Source organism: Ricinus communis, chromosome 7 (assembly GCF_019578655.1).
Source record: "Ricinus communis isolate WT05 ecotype wild-type chromosome 7, ASM1957865v1, whole genome shotgun sequence".
NCBI lineage: Eukaryota > Viridiplantae > Streptophyta > Magnoliopsida > Malpighiales > Euphorbiaceae > Ricinus > Ricinus communis.
The window spans coordinates 24,494,698-24,518,805 of NC_063262.1; the positions used below are offsets into that span (position 1 = coordinate 24,494,698).

The following is a 24,108-nucleotide window of genomic DNA, read 5'->3' on the forward strand; positions in this document are numbered from 1 at the left end:
CAAATCATGGCCACATTCGCACGTTGATGAACAAGGTACTTGCTCCTTACCTTGATCAATTTGTTGTTGTTTATCTAGATGATATTGTGGTGTCTGACATATTTGGAGGAGCACGTAGAGCATTTAAGGCTAGTGTTCAAAGCCTTACGGGTTAATGAGCTCTACGTTAAAAGGGAGAAATGCTTGTTTGCCCAGCGAGAAGTGGCGTTCCTTGGGCATGTCGTTGGCGATGGGAAGTTGAGGATGGGCCGGTTCAAAGGTGAAGGCCATCCGAGTTGGGAACCGCCGGCCAAAGTGGCGGAGTTGAGGTCTTTCCTTGGATTGGTGAACTACTACCGGGAGGTTCATTAAGGGTTATTCTTCCATTGCCACTCCCTTAGCGGATTTACTAAAGAAGGGTCGTGCACAGGACTGGTCTATGAAGTGCCAAGAAGCCTTGAGGGGCTAAAGAAGGCGATTATGGAGAGCCGGTCTTAGCACTCCCCGACTATACAAAGGCGTTCGAGATCCACACGGATGCTTGATTTTGCTATTGGTGGAGTACTCATGCAAGAAGGGCATCCGATAGCCTTTAAATAGAAAATTGAATGACAGAAAGGAGGTATACGGTGCAAGAAAAGAGATGACGCGATAGTCCATTGCTTGCGGACTTGGAGGCACTACTTGCTCGGAAGCAAGTTTGTTGTCAAAACCGACAATGTCGCCACTAGCTACTTCCAAACCACGAAGAAGCTCACACCAAAACAAGCTAGGTGGCAAGACTTCCTTGCGGAATTTGACTATGTCATGGAGTATAAGCCAGGAAGAGCAAACCTTGTTGCCGACGCCCTAAGCAAGAAGGGGGAGCTAGCCGAAATAAGCCGTCCTGCATGCAACTTGGCGGAGCCCATCAAGGAGGGGCTAAAGCATGATCCAATGGCCAAGAATTTCTTTGCTCTTATTCGAGAAGGTAAGACTCGAAGGTTTTGGCTGGAAGGAGACTTGCTTTACACAAAAAGAAGGAGATTATATGTGCCGCTCCATGATAATCTAAGGAAGGAAATCCTTAAAGAGTGCCACGACAGCAAGTGGGCAGGTCATCCCGGCATTCAACGGACGATGGCACTTGTGGAGAATGCCTACTATTGGCCTCGCATGAGGGAAGATGTGGAGGCCTATGTGCGGACTTGTCTTGTGTGCCAACAAGACAAGATGGAGCAGCAAGCCCCAGGTGGTTTATTAGAGCCACTTCCTATTCCTGAGAGACCATGGGAGAGTGTCTCCATGGATTTTATTGTGGGGCTTCCTTTGTCAGAAGGATGTGCATGGATCTTTGTGGTGGTGGATCGGTTCTCTAAATACGGCATCTTCATTCCAGCTCCAAAGGCCGTCACCGCCGAAGAAGCTGCCCGCCTGTTTATGAAACATGTGGTAAAATATTGGGGTGTGCCAAAATCCATAGTGGCCGGTCGGGACACTCGCTTCACGGGTCGGTTTTGGACGGGTATTCAAGCTATTAGGCACCGACCTCGGGTTCTCTACGAGTATGCACCCCCGGACGGATGGGCAAACGGAGAGGATCAATGCATACGGAACTTTATACGAGGCCTTCGTGAGTGCCAATCAACGAGATTAGGCGAAGTTGCTTGATGTTGCCCAATTCTCTTATAACTTGCAAAGGAGTGAGTCTACCGGCAAAAGTCTGTTTGAGATAGTTCACGGGCCAACAACCCACCACGCAGAGCACTCTTGCCCTAGGTAGTCAAGCCATGATCCACCCGCCTTTAAGCTTGCGAAGGAATGGAAGGAGCAAGCCGATGTCGCACGAGCCTACTTGGAAAAGGCATCTAAGCGGATGAAGAAGTGGGCGGACAGGAAGAGGAGACCAATGGAGTTTCAAGAAGGGGATAAAGTGCTCGTCAAGCTATACACCGCATGGGAAAGCCGACGGACTTCATTGGGGGCTCCGAAGAAGGTATGATGGGCCTTTCCCCATTATTAAACGGGTGGGAAAGGTGGCGTACAAGGTTGAACTTCCCCAAGGCATCAAGATCCATCCTGTTTTCCACGTAAGCCTGTTGAAGCCCTACAAGGAGGATCATGATGACCCAAGCCGAGGCAAGTCTACGAGAGCTCCTTTGAATGTGCGGGCTCGATATGACAAAGAAGTGGACTACATCATCTCCCACCGTAAGGTGCCAGTCCAATCAACCTCACATGGCGGAGTTTCTAGTCAAGTGGAAGGGACTCCCCGAGAGTGAGGCAAGGCCGGGAGCCAATTCGCGACTTGTGGCAATTTGAGGAGAAAATTAAAGCTACGAGGAGGCGGGCAGCGGGGGCGTTGCAGTTGAGTGGGGAGAATGTCACGCCCGCCTCGCGGTAGCAAGGAAGGTGCACAACCGGCCGTGTTGAACAACCTTGCCGTGTTGACCAACCGCGGACACGCCCGTGTTGGTTAAATACAAATCTGAAGGACCTAGAAGCTTGAGGTAACACGGCCGCGATGGGTAACACGGCCAATTACCCCAGACCGTGTTCCCAACCACGGCCGGGAACACGGCCATGTTGGCGGACGGGGGAAAAACGCTATAAATACCCCTTCCTTGTACCATTTGTAAGGTGTGTGTGTGATATATGAAAGAAGAGAGCTTGTAGAGAGAGAAAGTGTGCTCATTGTAAGTAGCTTTAGTGTGAATTAATCAATACAAGTATACACTTCCACAACTCTTGCGTTTCTTTGTGCCACTTTCGTGAATTTACTTCCGCTAGCGTATTTGCTATCATTCTGCCGGGTTTGGCAATCAAGGGTAGGCTGACTAGCTATCTTGAATTTCGGGGAAATCAAGCAAGCTAGGCCGCACGTGGGCAAAGTTTTGGAGATAAAACAAAACGCACGTGACACTATTGGCTGTGACTATACAAGTTCTTTTCTACTTAGAATGTTTGTAAAATAATAGCCAGCTTGGATCGACTTTCAAATTGAGGTATCAACCTCAAAGCCAAACAGAAAAATCAAACCAAAGCGAGATTCTAGGAGCTCATGAAAAAATATTTTAAAAAATAATTTTTTAAAATTTAAACTCACTGTCTTAATGCTGCTTAATAAAAGCCGTTTCTGGTCGAACTACCATCTTAAGTGATTTTTATGATATATTTATTCACGATACATTATTTCGTTTCATTCAAATTAACTCGTTTTTAAACTTTATAAAAGAAAACAATTGTAACAATTTTCTTATACTGTTTTAAACATAAAAATAGCCAAAAAAAAAAATTCCATTCTAGCTTATTATTACTATTTTTCATTTTTTTGAACTTTTCAAACACAGCAATAACGTTGGCAGAGACTCCAAACTACTTGTTTTGTTTCATTCATGCAGAGGGCCACTTTAATATATATATATATATAAGATAAAAATTTATAATTTTAATTTTAATAGAGGAAGTAAAATGAACTTTTTGATTTTATCTTTTTTCCTTTATGGGATTAGGAAATCGGAAGTTGGAAGGACTTTTAAACGTACCCCTCCAAAAGAAATCTAAAAAGCTTTCATTTCTGAAAAGAAAAGCAAATACTGCAACTTTATCCATTCAATCCACTCAATGAACTCCACGATACATGAACCCATCACTACAACTCACCCATCTTCACTCTTTCCACAAATTTCAAGATGTAAATCCATCAAACGGCTCGATCAAATTCATGCCCACTTCATTAAAACTGGTCTTATCAAAGACCCACTTGCTGCTGCAGAATTCCTCAAAATTCTCTGCCTCTCTAATCACCGTGACCTCAATTATGCTCGTAAGTTTTTCACCCAAATTCACGAACCCAATTGCTTTTCTTGGAATACCATAATGAGAGCTTTTGCTGAAACTGATGATTCTAATGAGAGCCCGTTAGAGGGCTTGTCATTATTTTGTCAAATGTGTACTGATGGGGTGGTGGAACCTAATAGATTTACTTTCCCTTCTGTTTTAAAAGCTTGTGCTAAAACAGCAAGACTGCAAGAAGGGAAACAGGTTCATGGATATGTTATTAAATTACGATTGGATAATGATGAGTTTGTTGCTAGTAATCTTGTCAGAATGTATGTCATGTGTGGTGTCATGGAGGATGCTCGTGTTCTGTTTAGGAAGCATGTTTTTGAATATGATATTTGTAGTAAATCAACGAGTGATAAAAGGAAGAGAGAGGGTATTGTAGTTTTGTGGAATGTTATGATTGATGGGTATGTTAGACTTGGTGACCTTGCAGTTTCAAGGGATTTGTTTGATAATATGCCTTACAGAACCGTTGTGTCGTGGAATGTGATGATATCAGGGTATGCACAAAATGGGTATTTTAAGGAAGCAATAGAGTTGTTTCATGATATGCAAATGGATGATATGTCTCCAAATTATGTGACTTTGGTTAGTGTTCTTCCTGCAATTTCGCGATTGGGTGCACTTGAATTAGGTAAATGGGTGCATTTGTATGCAGAGAAGAATAATATTGAGGTCAATGATGTGCTTGGTTCCGCATTGATTGATATGTATTCAAAATGTGGAAGCATTGAGAAGGCAACTCAGGTCTTTGAGAGCATACATAATAAAATGAATGTTGTTACTTGGAGTGCTATAATCGGTGGGCTAGCTATGCACGGTCGAGCAAAGGATGCTCTTGATTACTATAGGAGGATGCAAGAAGCTGGTGTCACTCCCAGTGATGTTGTGTATAGAGGTTTATTGCGTGCTTGTAGCCATGCTGGTTTGGTTGAAGAGGGTCGTTCCTTATTTAATCATATGGTCCATATTGATGGTTTAGAACCTAGGATTGAACATTATGGATGCATGGTTGATCTTTTAGGTCGCGTTGGGCTTTTAGAAGAGGCTAAACAACTTATAAGAAACATGCCTATTAGACCGGATAATGTGATATGGAAAGCCTTGCTCGCTGCTTGTAAAATGCATGGAAATACTGAGATGGATGAACGAGTAGCAGGGATTTTAATGGATTTGTTTCCACATGACAGTGGATCTTATGTAGCTCTATCCAATATGTTTGCCTCTAGAGGAAACTGGGATGGAGTTGCAGAGGTGAGGCTAAAAATGAAGGAACTAGATATAAGGAAAGACCCTGGATGTAGCTGGATCGAGCTTGATGGGATGATCCATGAATTCCTTGTAGAAGATGATTCCCATCCTAGAGCTGGAGAAATTCGTTCGATGTTGGAGGAGATTTCGGATCGATTGAGGTCTGTAGGTTACAGGCCAAGTACAACACAAGTGCTGCTCAACATGGATGAAGAAGATAAAGAAGGTTCATTGTATTATCATAGTGAGAAGATTGCTATTGCCTTTGGGTTGATCAGTACGAGCCCTAAAACCCCACTTCGGATTGTTAAGAATCCAAGAGTTTGTGAAGACTGTCACTCTTCAATTAAGCTAATTTCAGAATTATATAATCGTAAAATTATTGTAAGGGATCGAAAACGTTTCCACTTTTTTGAGAATGGATCATGTTCTTGTATGGATTACTGGTAATAATGTTAATAATTAAGTTTGTTTAAGAATATAACACAAAGTATCCTATGAAAATGATAAATTTCCATGAAGTGAGGTACTTCTGCTTTCAACTTCTCTCCTCATCATAACATGAGGAAATTTCTCTTCTTTTTCATTAGCAAAGTTGAAGGGTAAGAGGTCACCCTAAAGAAAAAGGGGATCGAAGAGTAAAACTGCAAAGCCAAGCACATGTTGGTTGATTTGGAGATGGAATTTGTTCTTTTACCGGTTGGTCTTCCACATTAGCAAATAAATCTAACATGAAATTGAAGCTTATCTTACTTATAGAACTAGATCCACATACGATGATGTTTTTACCCAAGCCCTCGGTAAACTAAATCTCCTTATTCAGTACTTTCTAAAACTAACCCTAACTAAATAAATATCAATTGCATTTGGTTAATTATTCTTTTTTCTTTTTAATAATTACAATCTTTAAGAAAGAGAAGAAGTGGGTCTCGAACTGAAAGCCTACCCCGAACACAAATACCCTTATTCACCGGGCTACAAGCTCATTATCTTGGTTAATCATTCTTTTGAAGCCCAGATTCTTAAAATACTCTTCCTTTATGAAGCTAAATTGGTGTATCTTGCTCAATTTAGATGTAAAATCTTCACCTCCAGAAAATGTCATTGAATTCAAAATTTAGATTAGCTCTACCTGCATTTTATTTAAATGGGATCCCCCTGTGAAAAGAATGCTTGCATGAGTTAGAAGCTAATACGTTATAATCTCGTATCCAGAAAATAACCCTAGAAGGAGGTGGTGGCGCTGTCTTATAAGGGAGGTAAATCATTTAAGGTTTTGAATGAATAATAGTTGCAGTTTTTGAAAAGTATTTGAAAATTTTCAAACTTATTCAAAATCCTAAACATTCCAAAGAACATCTCCTATGCTATCAACCTCAATAACTGTTAAGCCGGTAGTTTTTTTATTATCCAAACTGTCTTAGACCTCTTATAAAATGACAGTTAACCTAAGCCGTTTTGTTTTAAGATAAACACTTTTGCAAAACAGTGAGCAAGCAAACAATTTTTCAAGCAGTCTGCTAGCATAAGAAAAGCTCCTTAGAACTACAAGGAATAGATAGAAAAAGAAAAAAAAAAAAAAAAGCTATTTCGAATATGTTAATTATTTTCTACCCTCTAAAAATTTTAAAAAAAATACATTAAATAATAAAGTTTTGGTTCTAAATCATCTCTGGTGATGAGTCAACAATTCAATTTTTCTCATTCAAAACCTTTATTAACATATATTCCTCACAAGATGGAGAAAAAATGTGCTTCATGGGTTATCTTCTTTATAGAAAGTTAACAAATCAACTTCTAAGTTATTGAAGAATTCTTTTTTGCAAGATCGCACTTGAATATGATGTAGATTAATAAATTGAAGTTAAGAGATCTTAATAACTCCATTTAAGTAAATAAAGAACATAATACAACACAAATAACTTTTCATTTTAGATGTTTAAACTCTATACCAATTTCAAGAGAAAAAACAAAAAAGTAATGCATTAAAGGATTGAAAAACTATTAATTAATATAATAAATATGCTTTAAAAGATTTCTCTAGAATAGTCAAATATTAATTTAGCATATTAGCTCTAAATTAGAATCAAATAAAAATATTATTTACAAGCATTTATTAATTATCATTTTATAAAGGTTATAATATATGGTTGATAATTTGTGTTAAATTGTGTCGTGTCGAAATATGTGTATAAAAAATTGATAACTCGAACAATTATTTAACTAATTGTGTTAAAATATCAAATTTAAACACGAATATATTTATCTATGTAATCTATTTAATAAATTAAATTTTAAATAAATAATATTTTTTAATTAAAAACTAGTTATTTAAAGTCCAAAACAATTATAAAATGACTCAAATAATATTATTATTTTGAAATATAATTAAATCCTTATAATTACTTATATATAAGAAATAAATATATGTATTCATTTTGTGTCTTATTAATCCATTAAATAAATGTGTTTATTCATCTCATTTAATAAATTAATTCATTTAACTCTAATTTATTTCTTATTGTAAATAAATCAACATATTCATAATCGAAATTTATTTATTAAAATTTAAACTATATATGGCGTGGCATAGTTTCATTAAATTGTGTCAAAAATTATAAGTTGTCATGGGTATGTATTCCTTTCGAAGGGCTAAAAGCTAAAAACTTGCATATGTCGCACGGGTCTTGAGATTTTTACGGGCGTGTCTAAATTAGTAATTGCAATTGTCGAACTATTTCTATAATAAAGATAAGTCCATCACGAAATCAATTTTTGAGAAATTATGAAACCATTTATTATAAAACTAATTATCAACACATATTTTTATTATATTATATATAAAAATTATATTATTAAAATTTTAAAATATTATAAATATCTATATATAATTTGGACATATCACTTATATAAATTGACTTAATTATAACATTCGCATCATAATAATTAGCATCAAACATAATTGGCAGAGTCATATAGTTTTTCAGCTTCACTTAACAATCATTCAAGTTTCTGAAAAGAAAAAAGACAATGATTCAGGTGCTAAGGAATTTACTACCAAAAGGATTGCAGTTTATTTGAGAATGGAATCCAAGACCAGCATCCAAAATTCTAAGTGGAAATATCATTACCCAGTTGGATTTTTGCCTGGAACTTTCACTTTTGGGGCTCCATACTGTTTTCACTTCACTTCACTTCTTCTGTTTTTATTATTACATCTTTTATTTTTCATATTAAATTATGTATATGTAAATTTCATGTGGTAAAATAAGAAAAGGGAAAAGTTATTTTTGGAAAAGTACTAAATGGATAGGTACCTTTACATTTATTGATCTGTGATTTTCATTTTCTTTTCTTTTAATATTTTAGATATTTTATTATTTTCATACTTTATTAATTAATAATATCGGTAGATTTTTATGCTGTTATATTAATATAATATAGTTTCTCATTAAAATTATTTATTAAGTAATTTAGTATTCAGTTAATTGTAATGAATTAAAATAAATAAAATTGTTATATATAGAATTTGACTTTTTAAAAGATTTGTAATATTCTTAAGAATATTTTAATAGGTAATTTAATGACAGATTTTATATATGGAATAATTTTGTTTCTGAAAATTTATATTTTATTACAAAATAATTATTTGATAGAATATTGAAAGAAAATAAAAATAAAACTATGAATTTTAAAATGTTGAGTAAAAAATCAGAGACTAACTTAAAAGATAGTAATTCGTTTAATATACTTTGACCATGAGAAAACTAATTATAGTGTGTTTCCTGCATGCCAAACAAAGTGCCCAACTTAAGAAAGAAAATCCCAAGTATCAGTGAAGAAGATGATAATTACTTTCACATTCAGGTGGACTTTGATTTGAAATCCCATGCTTGTGCTCAAATCTCCTTTGGAAAATTTGTCATAAATTTCAAACATCAAGACCCACAACCCCAAAATGGACCAATCTAATCCTTTCATCTTCAAGAATTATTTTGAATCTATTTGATACACTATTTGGAAATTGTTCCATATTTTCATTTTTCTAATTATCATATTCTTGAGCTAGTAATTTAGTAATTGAGCATTTATCTTGTAATGGAAATAGTTAAAAGTTATTCTATTTTTATTGGTAGTTATCTGTCTTTTCTTTGTGTTTTAAATTATTTTGTACTTCAATAATTTCATATACTTTTAATATTTATTTCTTATTTGCTTTAGTCTCTGTTAAAAGTAGATTTTATTAATGTATTTTGTTAGGTGTGGAGTTGTATTATTCTTTTTTAAGGAGAATTTTATTATGTTTACATATATTTTTGGATATTTGAATTTTAACTATTTACTTCATTTTATATTTTAACTTTCAATTTATTTTGATAATTATATTAATTTATATTTTATGTTATTTAAATACTTTTTGACATGTAGCTTTATTCGATATGCTTATATGTATTATGCGATAGTGTTTTAATGTTATCATTAAACAGAGTTTGAGTATCTATTAAATTAAAATAAAATTAAAGTATTAAAATTATATAAACAAAATTTAAGTACTTATTAGGTTAAATTGAAAATCAAAGTGTTAAAATGACTAAATGATAAATTTAGATATCTAAATATATATTATGTTATTTTTTTTTTAATAAAAATCGACAAATTAGATAAAAAAATTTTAACAAATCATCTTTGATTAAGTCAATAATTTTAACAAATTTTACAAACAAAAACTCTTCTTTTTGTATTTTCCCTCCCTTAATGAATTATATTACCTAATCAAAAACAAATTTAAAACTCTACTAATGTGACATAAAGATTTTCGATAGAAATTTTTATTTTTATTTTATTTATTTTGATGATTTTTATTATTATATAATAATTGTTATCAAAATGTACAAATCTAATAACTTTAAAGGTACAATTTCTTTATATGATCACCAAAATCGATACTTCCCTTCTCTCTTTTCTTCCTTTTTCTTTCTTCTCCCTCTCTCTTTCACTGTTTACATATAACATCAATTTTTCAAGGGGTGGTTTTGGCCATTTCGCACAAAATCACCCTTCCCCTTTATATATAATTTGTTTTTCTTTTAATAAGTGAATTTTCACTTCAATTTAGGTTTTAATTTGTGTTGCTCCTCTTTTATGATGTTTTCTAATGAGTTTCATATCTTTTCTACAGTCTTACTTCTATTTTTTTTTCTTTTAAAGATGTATTTAAAATTGTTGTTAGTCTTTGTGAATCGCACGTTTTATTTTTTAAAAATTTAATGTATTGATTCGTTTTAACTTTTCATAAACTATTTTTCTCAAACATATTTTTTAAAAGAAAACATTAATTTATCTATTTTCTTTATAAAAGTAATTAAAAATTCAAAAAATAAAAACAAAAACATTAAGACTGAATTTAATGTCAAACACTTCTAAGTGTTATTCTCAGTTACTGTTGAAGAACCAGATCATACCACAATGGCAAAGCTCATCAGGCAAAGACCACATATAAGGACTGACGGTCTTTGGTGATGGGCATTAACCTCGGACTTCTGGATCATCACAGGCCTAGCTAGGAAAGAAGGAGCAACACTTCTCCCACAGGGAAAATCTTGCTTCTACCTCTTCCTAACAGGAAGTTAACGTTGGAAATTAGCAATAGGACCGTTACACACATGTTGTATATAACAGAATTCATACTCATCTTGTAATTTAGAATACAGAAACAATACAATTACACATCATTGATCAATAAACATCTCAGCATTCATATTCAAAATTTGTCACATGGTATCAGAGCAGGATTAATCCTGTCATCATCTACCCAGTAAGATAAAAAAAAAAAAAATTTCATCATGTCTCACGGCGACCTCACAAAACTCACAAACATTGAGTTAAGAGGCAATCAGAACTACTTCGAATGGTCAAGGGCTGTGTACATCGGCCTTAGTGGCCGGAAGAAGCTAGGGTTCATAACAGGAACCCTAGCGGGCCAGTAAAGAATCCAAACCAACCAGCGAAGGAAGGCGGAAGCCATCGAAGAATGGCGGGCCAACGACCATTTGGTCATGTCCTTGCTAACAAACCACGATGGAGCCTCAGTTGCGGGGTATGTATGCTTGGCATCATCACAGGCGGTATGGGCAAAAATGAAAAATCTATCGGCCAAGAACAGAATTTGCACATATTTTTAATTTGAAACAAGAACTAGCCCACATCGAACAAGGGACCAAGTCTAGCTCAGCCTACATGGCCCGGGGTATTGACTGCGGTGGGAGGAACTTGAGTTACATCCCACCTCTGCCGACCAGAAGAAGCGAGGAAGAGGCGAACAAGACTTAGTTTTCACGTGCACAGGTGGTCTCGATTCCACCTATGAAGTTCTTGGTCCCGGATCTTGCTATCTCATAACCTCCTCGGCTCGACAACATCGCCGCCTCATACAACAAGAGGAAGCGGGGCCGGGTCACCATGGGAGCGGCGACCACGGGACCACGAGAGGAAAGCTTTCGCTCATTACTCACGCGAAGCGGCTCGAGGCGGGGAGGATGTCGACTCGCGTCGAGCGGTGTGACCAACTGCAAAAGCGGTCACCGCGTCCGATCGGTATTGGCATCTCCATCCTCACCTCAGGCCGAATCACAGTGAGAGGCGGCGAGGAAGAGAAGGCAACCGGTAGGGATAGAGAAGAGAGGAAGGGAGAAAGGTTTGGCGGCGTAGGAGTAAACATGCCGAAACCTAAAAATTCCGGCATGTTCTTTGGATCGGATGTAGGCTAGCGGGTCGGACCTTCCAACCCGACTCGACCTGACTACATTTGATCGACCCGTGCATGACAATCCGGACCGAAGCCCGGCCCGGAGGTCATGGGCCCACCCGGCCTCATGGCCCAACAGCGGCTCTGGGCCAACCCGGATCAGAGCCCGACCCGCTGTGGATCCGGCCCGTGACCCGAAATTCATCAAACCGAAAATTCCCAAATTTCACAAATAATTTCTCAGCTTTAGTCTCTTCTACAGCCTCAGAATTCCAGGGGGTCAGGTTTGGTATCGCAACCCATTACAAATAAATACTCTACTTGGATTATTGATTCCGGTGCAACGGATCACATGACACAGGATCCGACCAAATTACATAATTTTTTCTCAACAAATTCCCGACATGTGATGCGTTCTTTAATGGAAATCGAAATTTGAAATCTACGGTTTTGGCTCATCTAAATTATTTAATAAAACAATACCAAATATTCTTCTTTTGCCTACTTTTAAATCTAATTTATTATCTGTTTGTCAAATCACCAAAACTTTAAATTGCAATATTATTTTCTCACCATCTACTGTAATCTTTCAGGACAGACTCACCGGGAAGACGATTGGTGAAGGTTACCTTCAAAATGGCCTATACTATCTCACCACTCCTAGTCGTTGTCGACCACCTTTGATTCCTCTAACCAAGGCTTATTGATGCATAGGCGGTTTGGGCATCCGTCCGACAAAATTTTGAAACAAATTTTTCAACTTCAAATAGATTCAAGCTGTTGTGATGTTTGCAAATTTTCAAAGCATACTAGATTACCTTTTCCATTATCGTCTACCAAATCGGAAAAATTATTTGATTTAATCCACTCACGATGTTTGGGGACCCGCTCCCATTACATCCCGTAATCATTTCAGCTATTTTGTCACTTTTATTGTGATTATTCTCGACTTACTTGGGTTTATTTACTAAAAGGCAAAATGAGGTTTTACATGTTTCCTCAACTTTCTTACCTTTATTAAAAATCGATTACAGCGCCAAAATTAAAATCTTTCGCTCGGATAATGGCCTTTGAATATGTCAGTAAGAACTTTTCCGATTTTTTTTTCTCAAAGCGGTATTTTGCACCAAACTACTTGCATTTATACCCTGAACAAAGCGGGGTTTGGGAAAGGAAAAATAGACATCTTCTTGAAATTACTCGTACTCTCCTCTTTCAAAACAATGTTCCTCGCATATTTTGGTGGATGCTCTCCTTACGCCCACTTATCTCATCAATGAGCTCCCAGCTCTGTTCTTAACAATCTCGGCCCTCTAGAGCTTCTTAAACAAAGAAAAATTGACCTCGGTCATATTCGAATATTTGGTTGCCTTTGCCTTTGTCCACATCGGGGCGTCATCATAAGTTGGACAAAATTGTGTCAAAACCATTTTCCTAGGATATTCTCGGAAAGAAAGGCTACAAATGTTATGATCCTATCACTTACAAATCCTACATTTCCGAGGATGTGACCTTTCATGAAACCACCCTTACTTTCCTTGTGATCCCATTCCTCCCACGGTTCCCCCGTGAGATCTATTTCCTCTAACTCTTCCTTTTTGTGACATTCTTTAGGATACTTCTTCCGGCTCGGGAGCACCCCGTTGTGCCCATCGGGCCCCAGCTCTCAACCGCCCGAGGAGGATGCTTTCCATTCACTGTGGCAATTTCTTGAGGGGGAGATCTTGAGTTACCCTCTGGAAGAACTTGCCTACGGAATGAGTCACCATGAAGAACTTCGCCCTGCGAGATCTACTAGACCAACGGACCTTACGCTTTCGGCTAAAAGGACTATGTGTCCAATTCGATGCTCGTACCCTATTCATCACTTTATTAGTTATAACTCTGTTTCATCCTCATATAGGACCTATTTAAATACTCCGCATCACATGGCACTGAACCTACATCTTTCTATGATGCCAACACCGATCCTAATTGGTGTAAGGCTATGAAAGAAGAGCTCAGGAGCTCTTGGGAAAAATGAAACTTGGGATCTTGTTACCCTACCACCGAATAAAAACCGGTTGGTACGTAAATGGGTATATAAGATCAAATACAAGCATGATGGTACCATTGGAAAGGTACAAAGCCGGGCTAGTAGCAAAGGGTTTTACCCGAACTTATGGTGTAGATTACGAGAGACCTTTGCCCCGAGTAGGCTAAAATGAGCACGGTCAAGTATTTTGTTATACATTTCCTACTAACTTTCGGGGTGGAGCTTATTTCGGATGGATGTCAAGAATGCTTTTCTTCCAAGGGTCCCTGGCAGAAGAGGTATACATGAAACTTCCACCCGGGCCACGCATTAACCTCTGAGCCTTCCACGGTATGTAAATTAAAAAAGGCAATCTCTGGTGAAACAATCATAGAGAGCATGGTATGCCAAGCTTAGTGATTTCTCTTAAAAATTAATTTGACAAGTGTACCTCAGAGCTCTTTTATGTTTGTTAAACACACTCACACCTACACCGTAATTATTTTAGTATATGTGGATGATATTATTATTACGGGGAAATAGCGATAAGGAGATTGAGGAAGTAAAACTAGCTCTAAAGAAAGAGTTTGATATCAAGGATCTCGGTCGGCTAACCTACTTTCTACGGAATAGAAATAGCCAAATCTCATAAAGGACTATTTCTATCTCGAAGAAAGTATATCCTAGATCTACGCAAGAAGCAGGGAAAAATTGGAGCCAAGCACGTAGATACTCCAGTGAAAGCGAAAAACCGTCTCAATCTAGAGGATGGCGACCCTTTAAGTGACATAAGTCACTACCCGGTGATTGGTAGGAAAATTGATCTATCTAGCTGTCACGGGGCTGATATTAGCTATCACGTAAGCATGATTAGCCAATTTATGCATGCTCCCCGTCTTTGCCCACACGGATGCGGTCGTGGAATCTTAAGATATCTCGAGGGTACTCCGAGGCCAAGGTATTTTGATGAAAAATAATAATAATGCTAACATCGTTCTTTGGTTTCCCGATCTCAGTTAGGCGAGGCGATTCTGACGGAAAATCAACCTCGGGTTTTGCATTTTGTAGGAGGAAATCAGTAGCGTGGAAAAGCAAAAAGCAATCGATATGACGAGATCTAGTGTTGAAGGCGAGTCGAGCCATGGCATCAGCGGTAGCGAGCTCGTTTGGATTAAGCAAGTGCTCATGAGCATGGGAATAAAGTGCAAGGACCCGATGGAGATGTCTTGTGACAACAGCGACCGGACACATGTAGCATCGAACCCAGTCTTTCACGAAAGGACTAAACATATTGAAGTTGACTACCACTTCATAAGAGAAAAAGTCCAATCGGGAGAAATCCACAACCCCGTTTGTAGGAAGCCACGAACAAGCTGGCGGACATCTTTACCAAGGCCACTAGACAAAGCAAGCCACCAAAGACTTCTAAGCAAGATGGGTTCTATCAATTTATTCGCACCCACCTTGAGGGGGAATGTTGAAGAACGAGATCATACCACAATGGCAAAGCTCATCGGGCAAAGACCACATATAAGGGTAGCGGTCTTTGGTGATGGGCATTAACCTCGAGACTCTGGATCATCACAGGCCTAGCTAGGAAAGAAGGAGCAACACTTCTCCCTAAGGGAAAAGGCTGCTTCTACCTCTTCCCTAACGGGGAAGTTAATGTTGGAAATTAGCAATAGGACCGTTACACACATGTTGTATATAACGGAATTCATACTCATCTTGTAATTTAGAATCTGAAACAATACAATTACACATCATTGATCAATAAACATCTCGGCATTCATATTCAAAATTTGTCACAGTTACTATTAATGGAGAGTATCCATTTCTTAGCTTTGAATGAAATTATTAGTTTGTGACTCATTTATTTCTTAACCTTTTTAAAATTCAAATTGTGCTTATGATAATATGTTGTAATCTTTTATATATATATATATATATATTCCTCCTTTGGAATGAATACTCCATTTCTTGATGATAAAAGAAAAACAGTAAAGCTTGATGAATCTCTTTTAATAATAATAATAATAATAGAAAGGGAGAATTGGACCCTAGTCAAAAGAGAATTAGACAAAGATATAGTGACATAATAAGAGAGGGTTAAGGAAGCTAATGATTCCTTGGACTGGCGTGAGTTTGAGCAGTGAAATGCCAAAAGAATACTATATAGTATGCCATTATATCCTACCAAAATTAAACATCTCAATTAATTAATCCATCCTACCTAAACACCCACTATTATTTCATCATAATTAGATTTAACCACCAGCCTAATATTCCTCAAAAGCCCTATATATTCTTTTTATGCAGTCTTTTCCCTTCCAAAAGGGCATAATTGAAGAAGGTCCCCAGAAGGAAAATTATTCCCAATAATATATGTAAAGCATTATTACAAAGTGAATTTGTTTTATTCTTTTAGTACTTTCAAAATTATTATATATATATCATTTCTCCTTAGGAATATATAAATTTTTAGCCAAAACCATCCCATTTCTTTTCCTGCTTTCCCTCTTGTAGAAGACGATATCATATTTGTGTGTGATAGCTGTATTTCATTACTATATGGCATGGTTTTGTGAGCATTATTATTAATGTTAACTTTTCTGTTTAAAGTATGTTCTTTTTGTTTGGTTAATGTTTAAAGTATGTCTTAATTATGTGTTTTCTGGAACAAAAGTGTTTCTAAGACAACAAATGGAATAAATAGTTTCAAGAGATCATTACTAAATTTTGGTAATTTGATAGCTTGTCATGATTAAAAAGTTCAATATGTTGGGAGCTTGGCCACTTATCCTTGAAACAAGACTCAACAAATTTGTAAATAATGAATTCTCAATTTCAAAAGCTAGTCTAAAAATGGATTGCTATATCATGGATTAAGTAACATAATAATTATATATCCAAGACTGAAATACATGTGTATAGTTGGGTTATAAAATTAGACGTGTGCTTTGATAAATTTTAAAATAAAAATTATCTGGTTAAGCATTAGTTGATATTTTATATCATTAAATAATTAATAGTATAAAAATAAAAATAAATTAAAACTACAAATTTAATTCATTACAAAATAAATGAATCAATATATTTTAAAATATTTTTATCTTGTATGATCTCTAAATTTTATATTATATTATTATTAAAAATTATTATTTTTATTTCAATTTTATAAATTTATTGAATTTTGTATTTCTTTGTTACCACAATATTAAATCTATCTTTTAAGAATACGTTAATATATTTATAAGAAAAATACTATATAATAAAATAATAAAAATTTTAATTTATATAATTAAGAGTAAATAAAAATAATTTTATGTTTTCAGAAAAATAAAAATAATTTTAGCTTTTTTTTCTCTAAACATCAGCATTAAAATTTAAATTTATAAATTGACTTGTAGATTAATATACTGTAAATTATAAATTTATTGCACGTATACCTGAAGTTCATAGATTATAGCTAAAAAATATATTCATATGTTAAACCAAATTCATTAGTAAAATTAACAAATGTATATTTCATATTTAATGAATTTTATACTAATTATAGGTGAATATATATTTTATAAGTAATCAACCTAAAATTTAGGTTTAATGAACTTGACACTAATAATAGATAAATATATATTTTGTAATATCTATGAATGTAATTTTAATTGCTTTAATTTTTACGGAAGTAATATGATAAAAATTTTATCGAAAGTAATTTTTGTTTTCTTTAGTTTTCATATCCTCCAATAATTTTTAAATATAATGATTGTAAAAATAATAATAGACATATGATAAATGAGTGACATTATACACTTACTAATTTAATTTAGAAATATAACTTTTGATTGTATTTAATTAATAATTTTTAATATTATCATTTTATTTGATTAAATATCTAATATCATAATATCTCTTTATTATTTAGTACAATAATAGTTTCTTATATACATGTCTTTTTATTATAAAATTTTATGTAATGTGACCTTATAAAATATTATTAGATGAAATTTATGAAACAATTGAACTTATTTTATTTAAATATAGAATTATAATTATAATTATTATTTTTATAATGAATATAAGAAGGTTAAAAAGATTAAAAATATATATTTATTAGAGTGATGGTGTAATTGAAATGGCAAAAGTGTCCTTTTATTTTGATATTATGTTATGATTCCATATTAGATAGGCGATTACAGGATTGTGAAGAATTCTTGGAAGTTCATCAAAATTAGTGCAAAGAAAATTTAATATTAGACATTCACGAAACTATGAACATACTTTGGTTTTCTAAGTGACAACTTTTTCAACATGTTATCCTTTGGTCCCACCTTTACGTCCAAGTTGAGGACATAGATTCACCTTTTCCTTTTCTACTCTGCCCATGGGTCCCCACTCGACACTCTACATTCCAGCACCACCAAGATCAAAAACTCACTCATCATCTCCAACCGCAGATCGTGAAGTCAAACAAAGATTATCAACATTATTGACACGTGTAGATTCACCATCGAAGGAGCACCCAAATATCAAATAGAACCTGACCTCACAGTTCACACAGAAAAGGACAAGTCGTCCTGTCCTGCACAGCAATCTTTTCTGCTTTCCTTTGCATTTCCTGGGGAAAAAGATTGCAAAATAATAATAATAATAATAAAATGAGGAATTCCAAAGCAGGGCGTGCAGATATATTTATTCTATAAACTACAAAAAGCAAAGCAAAGGCAATAATTCTGTAAACTGATGAATTAAAAAATTGCAGTTTCTTCAATGTTCTTGTGTTGTGGGGTGCACCAATCTTGTAATGAAGCCAACTTTTGATGATCTTTGCGGTGTTTCCATGATTAGCTTCAGGAAATCAGACGGTGTTTGTTTGATCAATTCAGCTAGTTGCTCCCAGTGTCAGATACCTTTTAATTCTAATATAAATTTAAGAGAAGAATATACTATTATTTAAAAGCTTGATACCGGTTTAATCCACACATATATATTCTAAATATGTATATTTATTCTTAATATACAGATATTATACTAATTTGTAATATTTTATTTTTATTTTTTTATTATATCAATTCATTAACCAATAAATTAAATTGTTAATTAAATAATAATCTTAATCTAAAATTATATATTAATTAATAAATTGTTGTTAATTAAATAATATTTTCTAATCTTGAATAAACAAATTATATCATACATATTCATTAATAAATTTTTATAATGTTATTTTTATATCTTTCATTAAACTGTTATTATATGAATTAGATTTAATGTTAATTAAATTTTATACATATAAATATTTCTAAATAAATAATTTAATCTAAATTTTATAAATTTAAATACTTGTAATCAAAATAATAATAATAATAATTTCAAAAATACAACCAAATAAGTAACTCATATCAATTTAAAACTGCTAAAAAGTTTCTATAAAATGTCTTTTGAACACTTTAGACTTAAATTTCTTATCATGTATTGAAAGAATATGTCCAGATTTTGCAACTAATCTCATAGTTTCTATTTCTTTTATATATATATATATAAACTAAAAGTATAAATAATTCCAAAACCACTTTCACTTTTTTTTCTATTTAAAAAGTTATTAGACAAAGAGCCTTACTCATAGTCAACACTCAGTTCAGAAGTTTACCCAAAAAGAAAACCCTTCATAGAACTACACAAAGACCACATTGTCAAGTATCACCTTTCCCTTTCTTTATTTCTCTCTCTCTCTCTCTCTCACTAGCTAGGTAGCTTGTTGCTTCATTCATGGCGATTTCGAAACTTTGCTCTCTTCACACAGTCTGCTTCTTTTTGATGGCCATAATCTTTACCAGTAGTACTGCACTTAGTAATGAGTCCTTGTCTTCTTCTGCTTCTTCTACTTCAACAGATGTTGAACTTCTTTTAGGAAAGATCAAAGCTTCACTTCAAGGTAACACTGAAAACCTTTACTTTCTTCTTGGAATTCTTCTGTTCCTTTGTGTCAATGGAGAGGCCTTAAATGGGTGTTCTCCAATGGTTCTCCTCTTTCTTGTAATGACATTTCTGCACCAGAATGGACTAATCTTTCACTCTATAAAGACCCATCTTTGCACTTGCTTTCTCTTCAGCTCCCTTCTGCTAATCTCACCGGTTCACTTCCTAGAGAGCTTGGTGAGTTCTCTATACTTCAAAGTTTGTATCTTAACATTAACTCAATGACTGGAACTATTCCTCTTGAACTTGGTTACGGTACTTCCTCTCTGATATTGATCTGAGTGGCAATTTGTTTAGTGGGGTTTTAGCTCCATCTATCTGGAATTTATGTGAAAGATTGCTTTCACTTAAGCTTCATGGTAATTCACTATCTGGGTCTCTTCCTGAACCTGCATTGCCCAACTCTACTTGCAAGAATTTGCAGTTTCTTGACTTAGGTAGCAACAAGTTTTCAGGAGACTTCCGGAATTTTTACTCGCTTTCAAGGGCTTAAGGAGCTTGATCTTTCTGATAATGTGCTTTCAGGATCAATTCCTCAGAGTTTAACATCATTAAACCTTGAAAATTGAATCTTTCGCACAATAATTTTAGTGGGATGTTGCCTGTTTTGGCGAATCAAAGTTTGGGATGGAGGTTTTTGGAAGGGAATGATCCTAGTCTTTGTGGGTTACCTTTAAGAAGTTGCAGTGGAAGTTCAAGATTGAGTTCAGGTGCAATTGCTGGTATTGTGATTGGATTAATGACTGGAGTTGTAGTTTTGGCTTCATTGTCGATTGGTTATATGCAAAACAAGAAGAGGAAAGGTAGGGAAGACAGCGAAGATGAATTAGAGGAAGTGAAGATGAGGAAAATGGTGGTAGTGGTGGCAATGCTGGCAGTGGCGGTGAAGGAAAGCTTATTTTGTTTCAAGGAGGTGAGCATTTGACGTTGGATGATGTTTTGAATGCGACGGGACAAGTAACAGAAGACTACTTATGGGACTGTATATAAGGCAAAGCTTGCTGATGGTGGTACAATTGCTTTGAGATTGTTGAGAGAAGGTAGTTGCAAGGACAGAAGTTCATGCGTAACTGTGATAAAGCAATTAGGAAAGATTCGACATGAGAATTTGATTCCTTTAAGAGCTTTCTACCAGGGGAAGAGGGGAGAAGCTACTCATATATGATTATCTTCCAAATAGAAGCCTTTATGATCTTTTACATGGTATGCTCATCTTTTCCTTCCTCTACATCTGGTTTATTTGTCATTGTATAAACATGTTGAATTCCATTGCTGCCTTATTGTTACTTTCTCTGGCACTAGCAGAATTTTTTTTATAGAGGCCTTTTCTCATTGTTAAATCAGTACAGAACTTAAGACATTCTATTCTGATTCATAGTTTGGGTTACTCTTTATATTGCTCTAAATTGCAATGAAGTGCCCATCTAATCAGCCTATAACTGTTCCATAGTAGTAAAAGCCTTCAAGTAGATATCTGATGACAATATTCTGCAACCCAGGCATCATGTCTTTCTAGAAATCTGAACAGTCAAGAAGATAGGTTCAATCAATGCTTTGCAAGCAACCTCTTGTGTTGGATGCTTCCTCTAATTGAGTAACTACTACTTGACATGTGAAATGATGCCTTGCCATTTTGTGGACATATAACTGACTCATATTAAATTATTATATGTCATTGTTGTTCATAGTAAATTTAAAGCCTAAATTATGATGTGATCATGCCCATTGCAATTTCTATTCTCGGCTGTGGGATCCGTCAATCCTGCTCTGTTTATTAATTAAGGTCTTGAAAAGTGCAAGCTCCATTGTGTAATTGCCAACAAAACTAGGCAACTTGTCCCCTCCCTTGTGCAGACAGATTATACACTGATCTATCAACTATCATTCCTGGAAAGTGGAACTCCCCAAGTCTGCCTTGTTCCAATTTTCAGGAACTTTGTTCTTCTATAAACATAGTTATCCTTTATGCATCATAATCCTTACTCTTGTATTGTTCTCTCACTTACTGCAGAAACTAAAGCAGGAAAGCCAGTGCTAAACTGGTCTAGGCGGCACAAGATTGCATTGGGCATAGCCAGGGGACTAGCATACCTTCATACAGGTCTTGAGACACCCATCACCCATGGGAACGTGAGATCCAAAAATGTGCTTGTGGATGAGTATTTCGTCTCAGACTTACTGAATTTGGGCTTGACAAACTAATGGTTCCATCTGTGGCTGATGAAATAGTTGTGCTTGCAAAGGCTGATGGATACAAGGCACCAGAGCTTCAGAGGATGAAGAAATGCAATTCTAGAACAGATGTTTATGCATTTGGAATACTTCTGCTGGAGATTCTGATAGGCAAAAAACCTGGGAAGAATGGGAGAAATGGTGATTTTGTGGATTTGCGGCAATGGTTAAAGTGGCGGTTTTAGAGGAAACAACGATGGAAGTTTTTGATGTGGAGCTTTTGAGGGAATAAGGAGTCCAATGGAAGAAGGGTTAGTTCAGGCTCTGAAGCTCGCAATGGGATGTTGTGCTCCAGTGCCTTCAGTTAGACCGGCCATGGATGAAGTTGTGAAGCAATTGGAAGAACAGACCAAGAAACAGGTCTGCGTTGTATAGTCCAGCGAAACAAGAAGCGGTCGGGACCCCTTTCTGATCAAGCCTTTCCATTTTCAACATAATTTAGCTTCTTTTCTGTTATTCGTCAACTATGGCAGTGATAGCTGATGGTTGTAATGGCGCTTTATTATATTGTATTTGTGTATGGCAGAATTCAATTCTTAGTCTCTATGCAATTCATGACAATGCATATCTCTTATACGCAAGATTGCTTAATGCTAAAAAATTTTAAACATGTAGAAATCATGTTTTCCTTGGAAAGAAAAAAGAGCCAATTTTGTCGCATATTTTCCTGTCAAGCACCATGTATTTATATTGAAGATGATACCTTATAGAAGTAACTTCCGCACGATCGTATCAATCTGACACCTGAAAAAGCAGTAGAAATTACAAAAGCAAATCATTACTGCATGAGATCAACGCAAGAAGCTGGCATCTTGAAGCGGCAGAGCGGGCAGTGATGGCTCTTATTCAGCCACTGATCAATACAGCTGCCATGAAATATATGCAAACAAGGCATGCGCTTGACCTCTGAAACTGCCTGAAACTCCTCCAAACAGATTGAGCAGCTTCTCTCACCACCATAGCTATCCTCGGGCAAACTCCTCAAATCTTCCTTTTCCCAGATCAGCGACTGACGAGCAGCTGGCAGGGACTGTACCCTGCCACCAGTACGTCGTTATCAGCTTCATCTCCACATTGATCAATTTATTGCAACCAGACCAGGAGTTTCTGCAGAGAGATGCGCGCCTCCTTGATTAACTTATAGCCAATGATTTGTTTATCACTGGGGTTAATAGCCAAAGAAGCAAGCAAATCAGAAATCTTTGAGTAGGCCTCTTCATCACTGCCACTGGCAAGAAAGTCACGTTCATCAACTTGAACATTGGTGGTCGTGATAGAGATGGCCTCAAAGCTGAGGCGAACATCGGGTTCCAGCATATGAATCCGTTTGTGGGTGGAATCAGAAGTAATGGTGAAGGTGATGGTGGACTTATTATTGCCAGTGGCCTTCATCTTGACATCTTCAAAGAACAAGAACCGCTGAGTTCTGCCGATGAGGAAAGGCATGTTCGGTTGATTCCTTGAGAGCAAAGGAACTTAGTTAAAACACAAAAACCAGAAAAGTTTTCTGGGTCTTTCTTACACTACTGACGGTTCTAGTGAATGAAGAGACTGGTTAATGGATATATTTATATATATAAAAAACAAATAATGAGAAAGTGGCATCCTTTATATTCCTTCTAATTCAGTTTTAGTATTCTTTTTATTTTTCAATAATTTGAGATATTATTAAATTTGACCACCACTCCAAATTTATTTATTTATTTATAATCTATAATATAGTTAAAAATAAGGATGGATTAATAGATTTATTACTAAACAGCCTGTATTATATTCTTGCTTTATTTTTTTATCCTATATTCTTGCTAGTTTTGTTCCTATAATATGAGGCTGTTTTATAATTTTATTAATTAATATGTATTAATTATATGTATTGAAAATGATATTAAAGATATAATTAATTATGTTATTTTCTAGGATAAGGAAACCTTGTCTAACTAAGCAAAAATTAAGGAGAGGGAATATGTTATATGTTTCGGGATAAGAAATTATTGTCTAATTAAGAATAAATCAGAAACTATTTAAAAACAAATATGTTTGCCCTATATTATCTTTAATAAAAATAACTATCTAATTAGAAAAT

General features: G+C 35.3%; 1 protein-coding gene and 2 pseudogenes across 1 annotated transcript; 2 read left to right on the forward strand and 1 right to left on the reverse strand.

The window, feature by feature from the left end:
• Window positions 1–3,462: 3,462 nt before the first annotated feature.
• On the forward strand, window positions 3,463–5,539 carry LOC107261414 (pentatricopeptide repeat-containing protein At5g48910). Its single transcript, XM_015720456.3, has one exon. It carries the CDS (start codon window positions 3,583–3,585, stop codon window positions 5,503–5,505), a length of 1,923 nt encoding a protein of 640 aa, XP_015575942.1. The 5' UTR covers window positions 3,463–3,582; the 3' UTR covers window positions 5,506–5,539.
• Window positions 5,540–19,506: 13,967 nt separating this feature from the next.
• Window positions 19,507–22,601, forward strand: LOC125370511 (annotated as a pseudogene).
• Window positions 22,602–22,687: 86 nt separating this feature from the next.
• On the reverse strand, window positions 22,688–23,526 carry LOC125370512 (annotated as a pseudogene).
• Between the last annotated feature and the right edge of the window lie 582 nt (window positions 23,527–24,108).

What these genes read in the sequence shown, in the direction of transcription:
- LOC107261414 (XM_015720456.3), top strand. Translation starts at nt 3,583, where the DNA reads ATGAACTCCACGATACATGAACCCATCACTACAACTCACCCATCTTCA.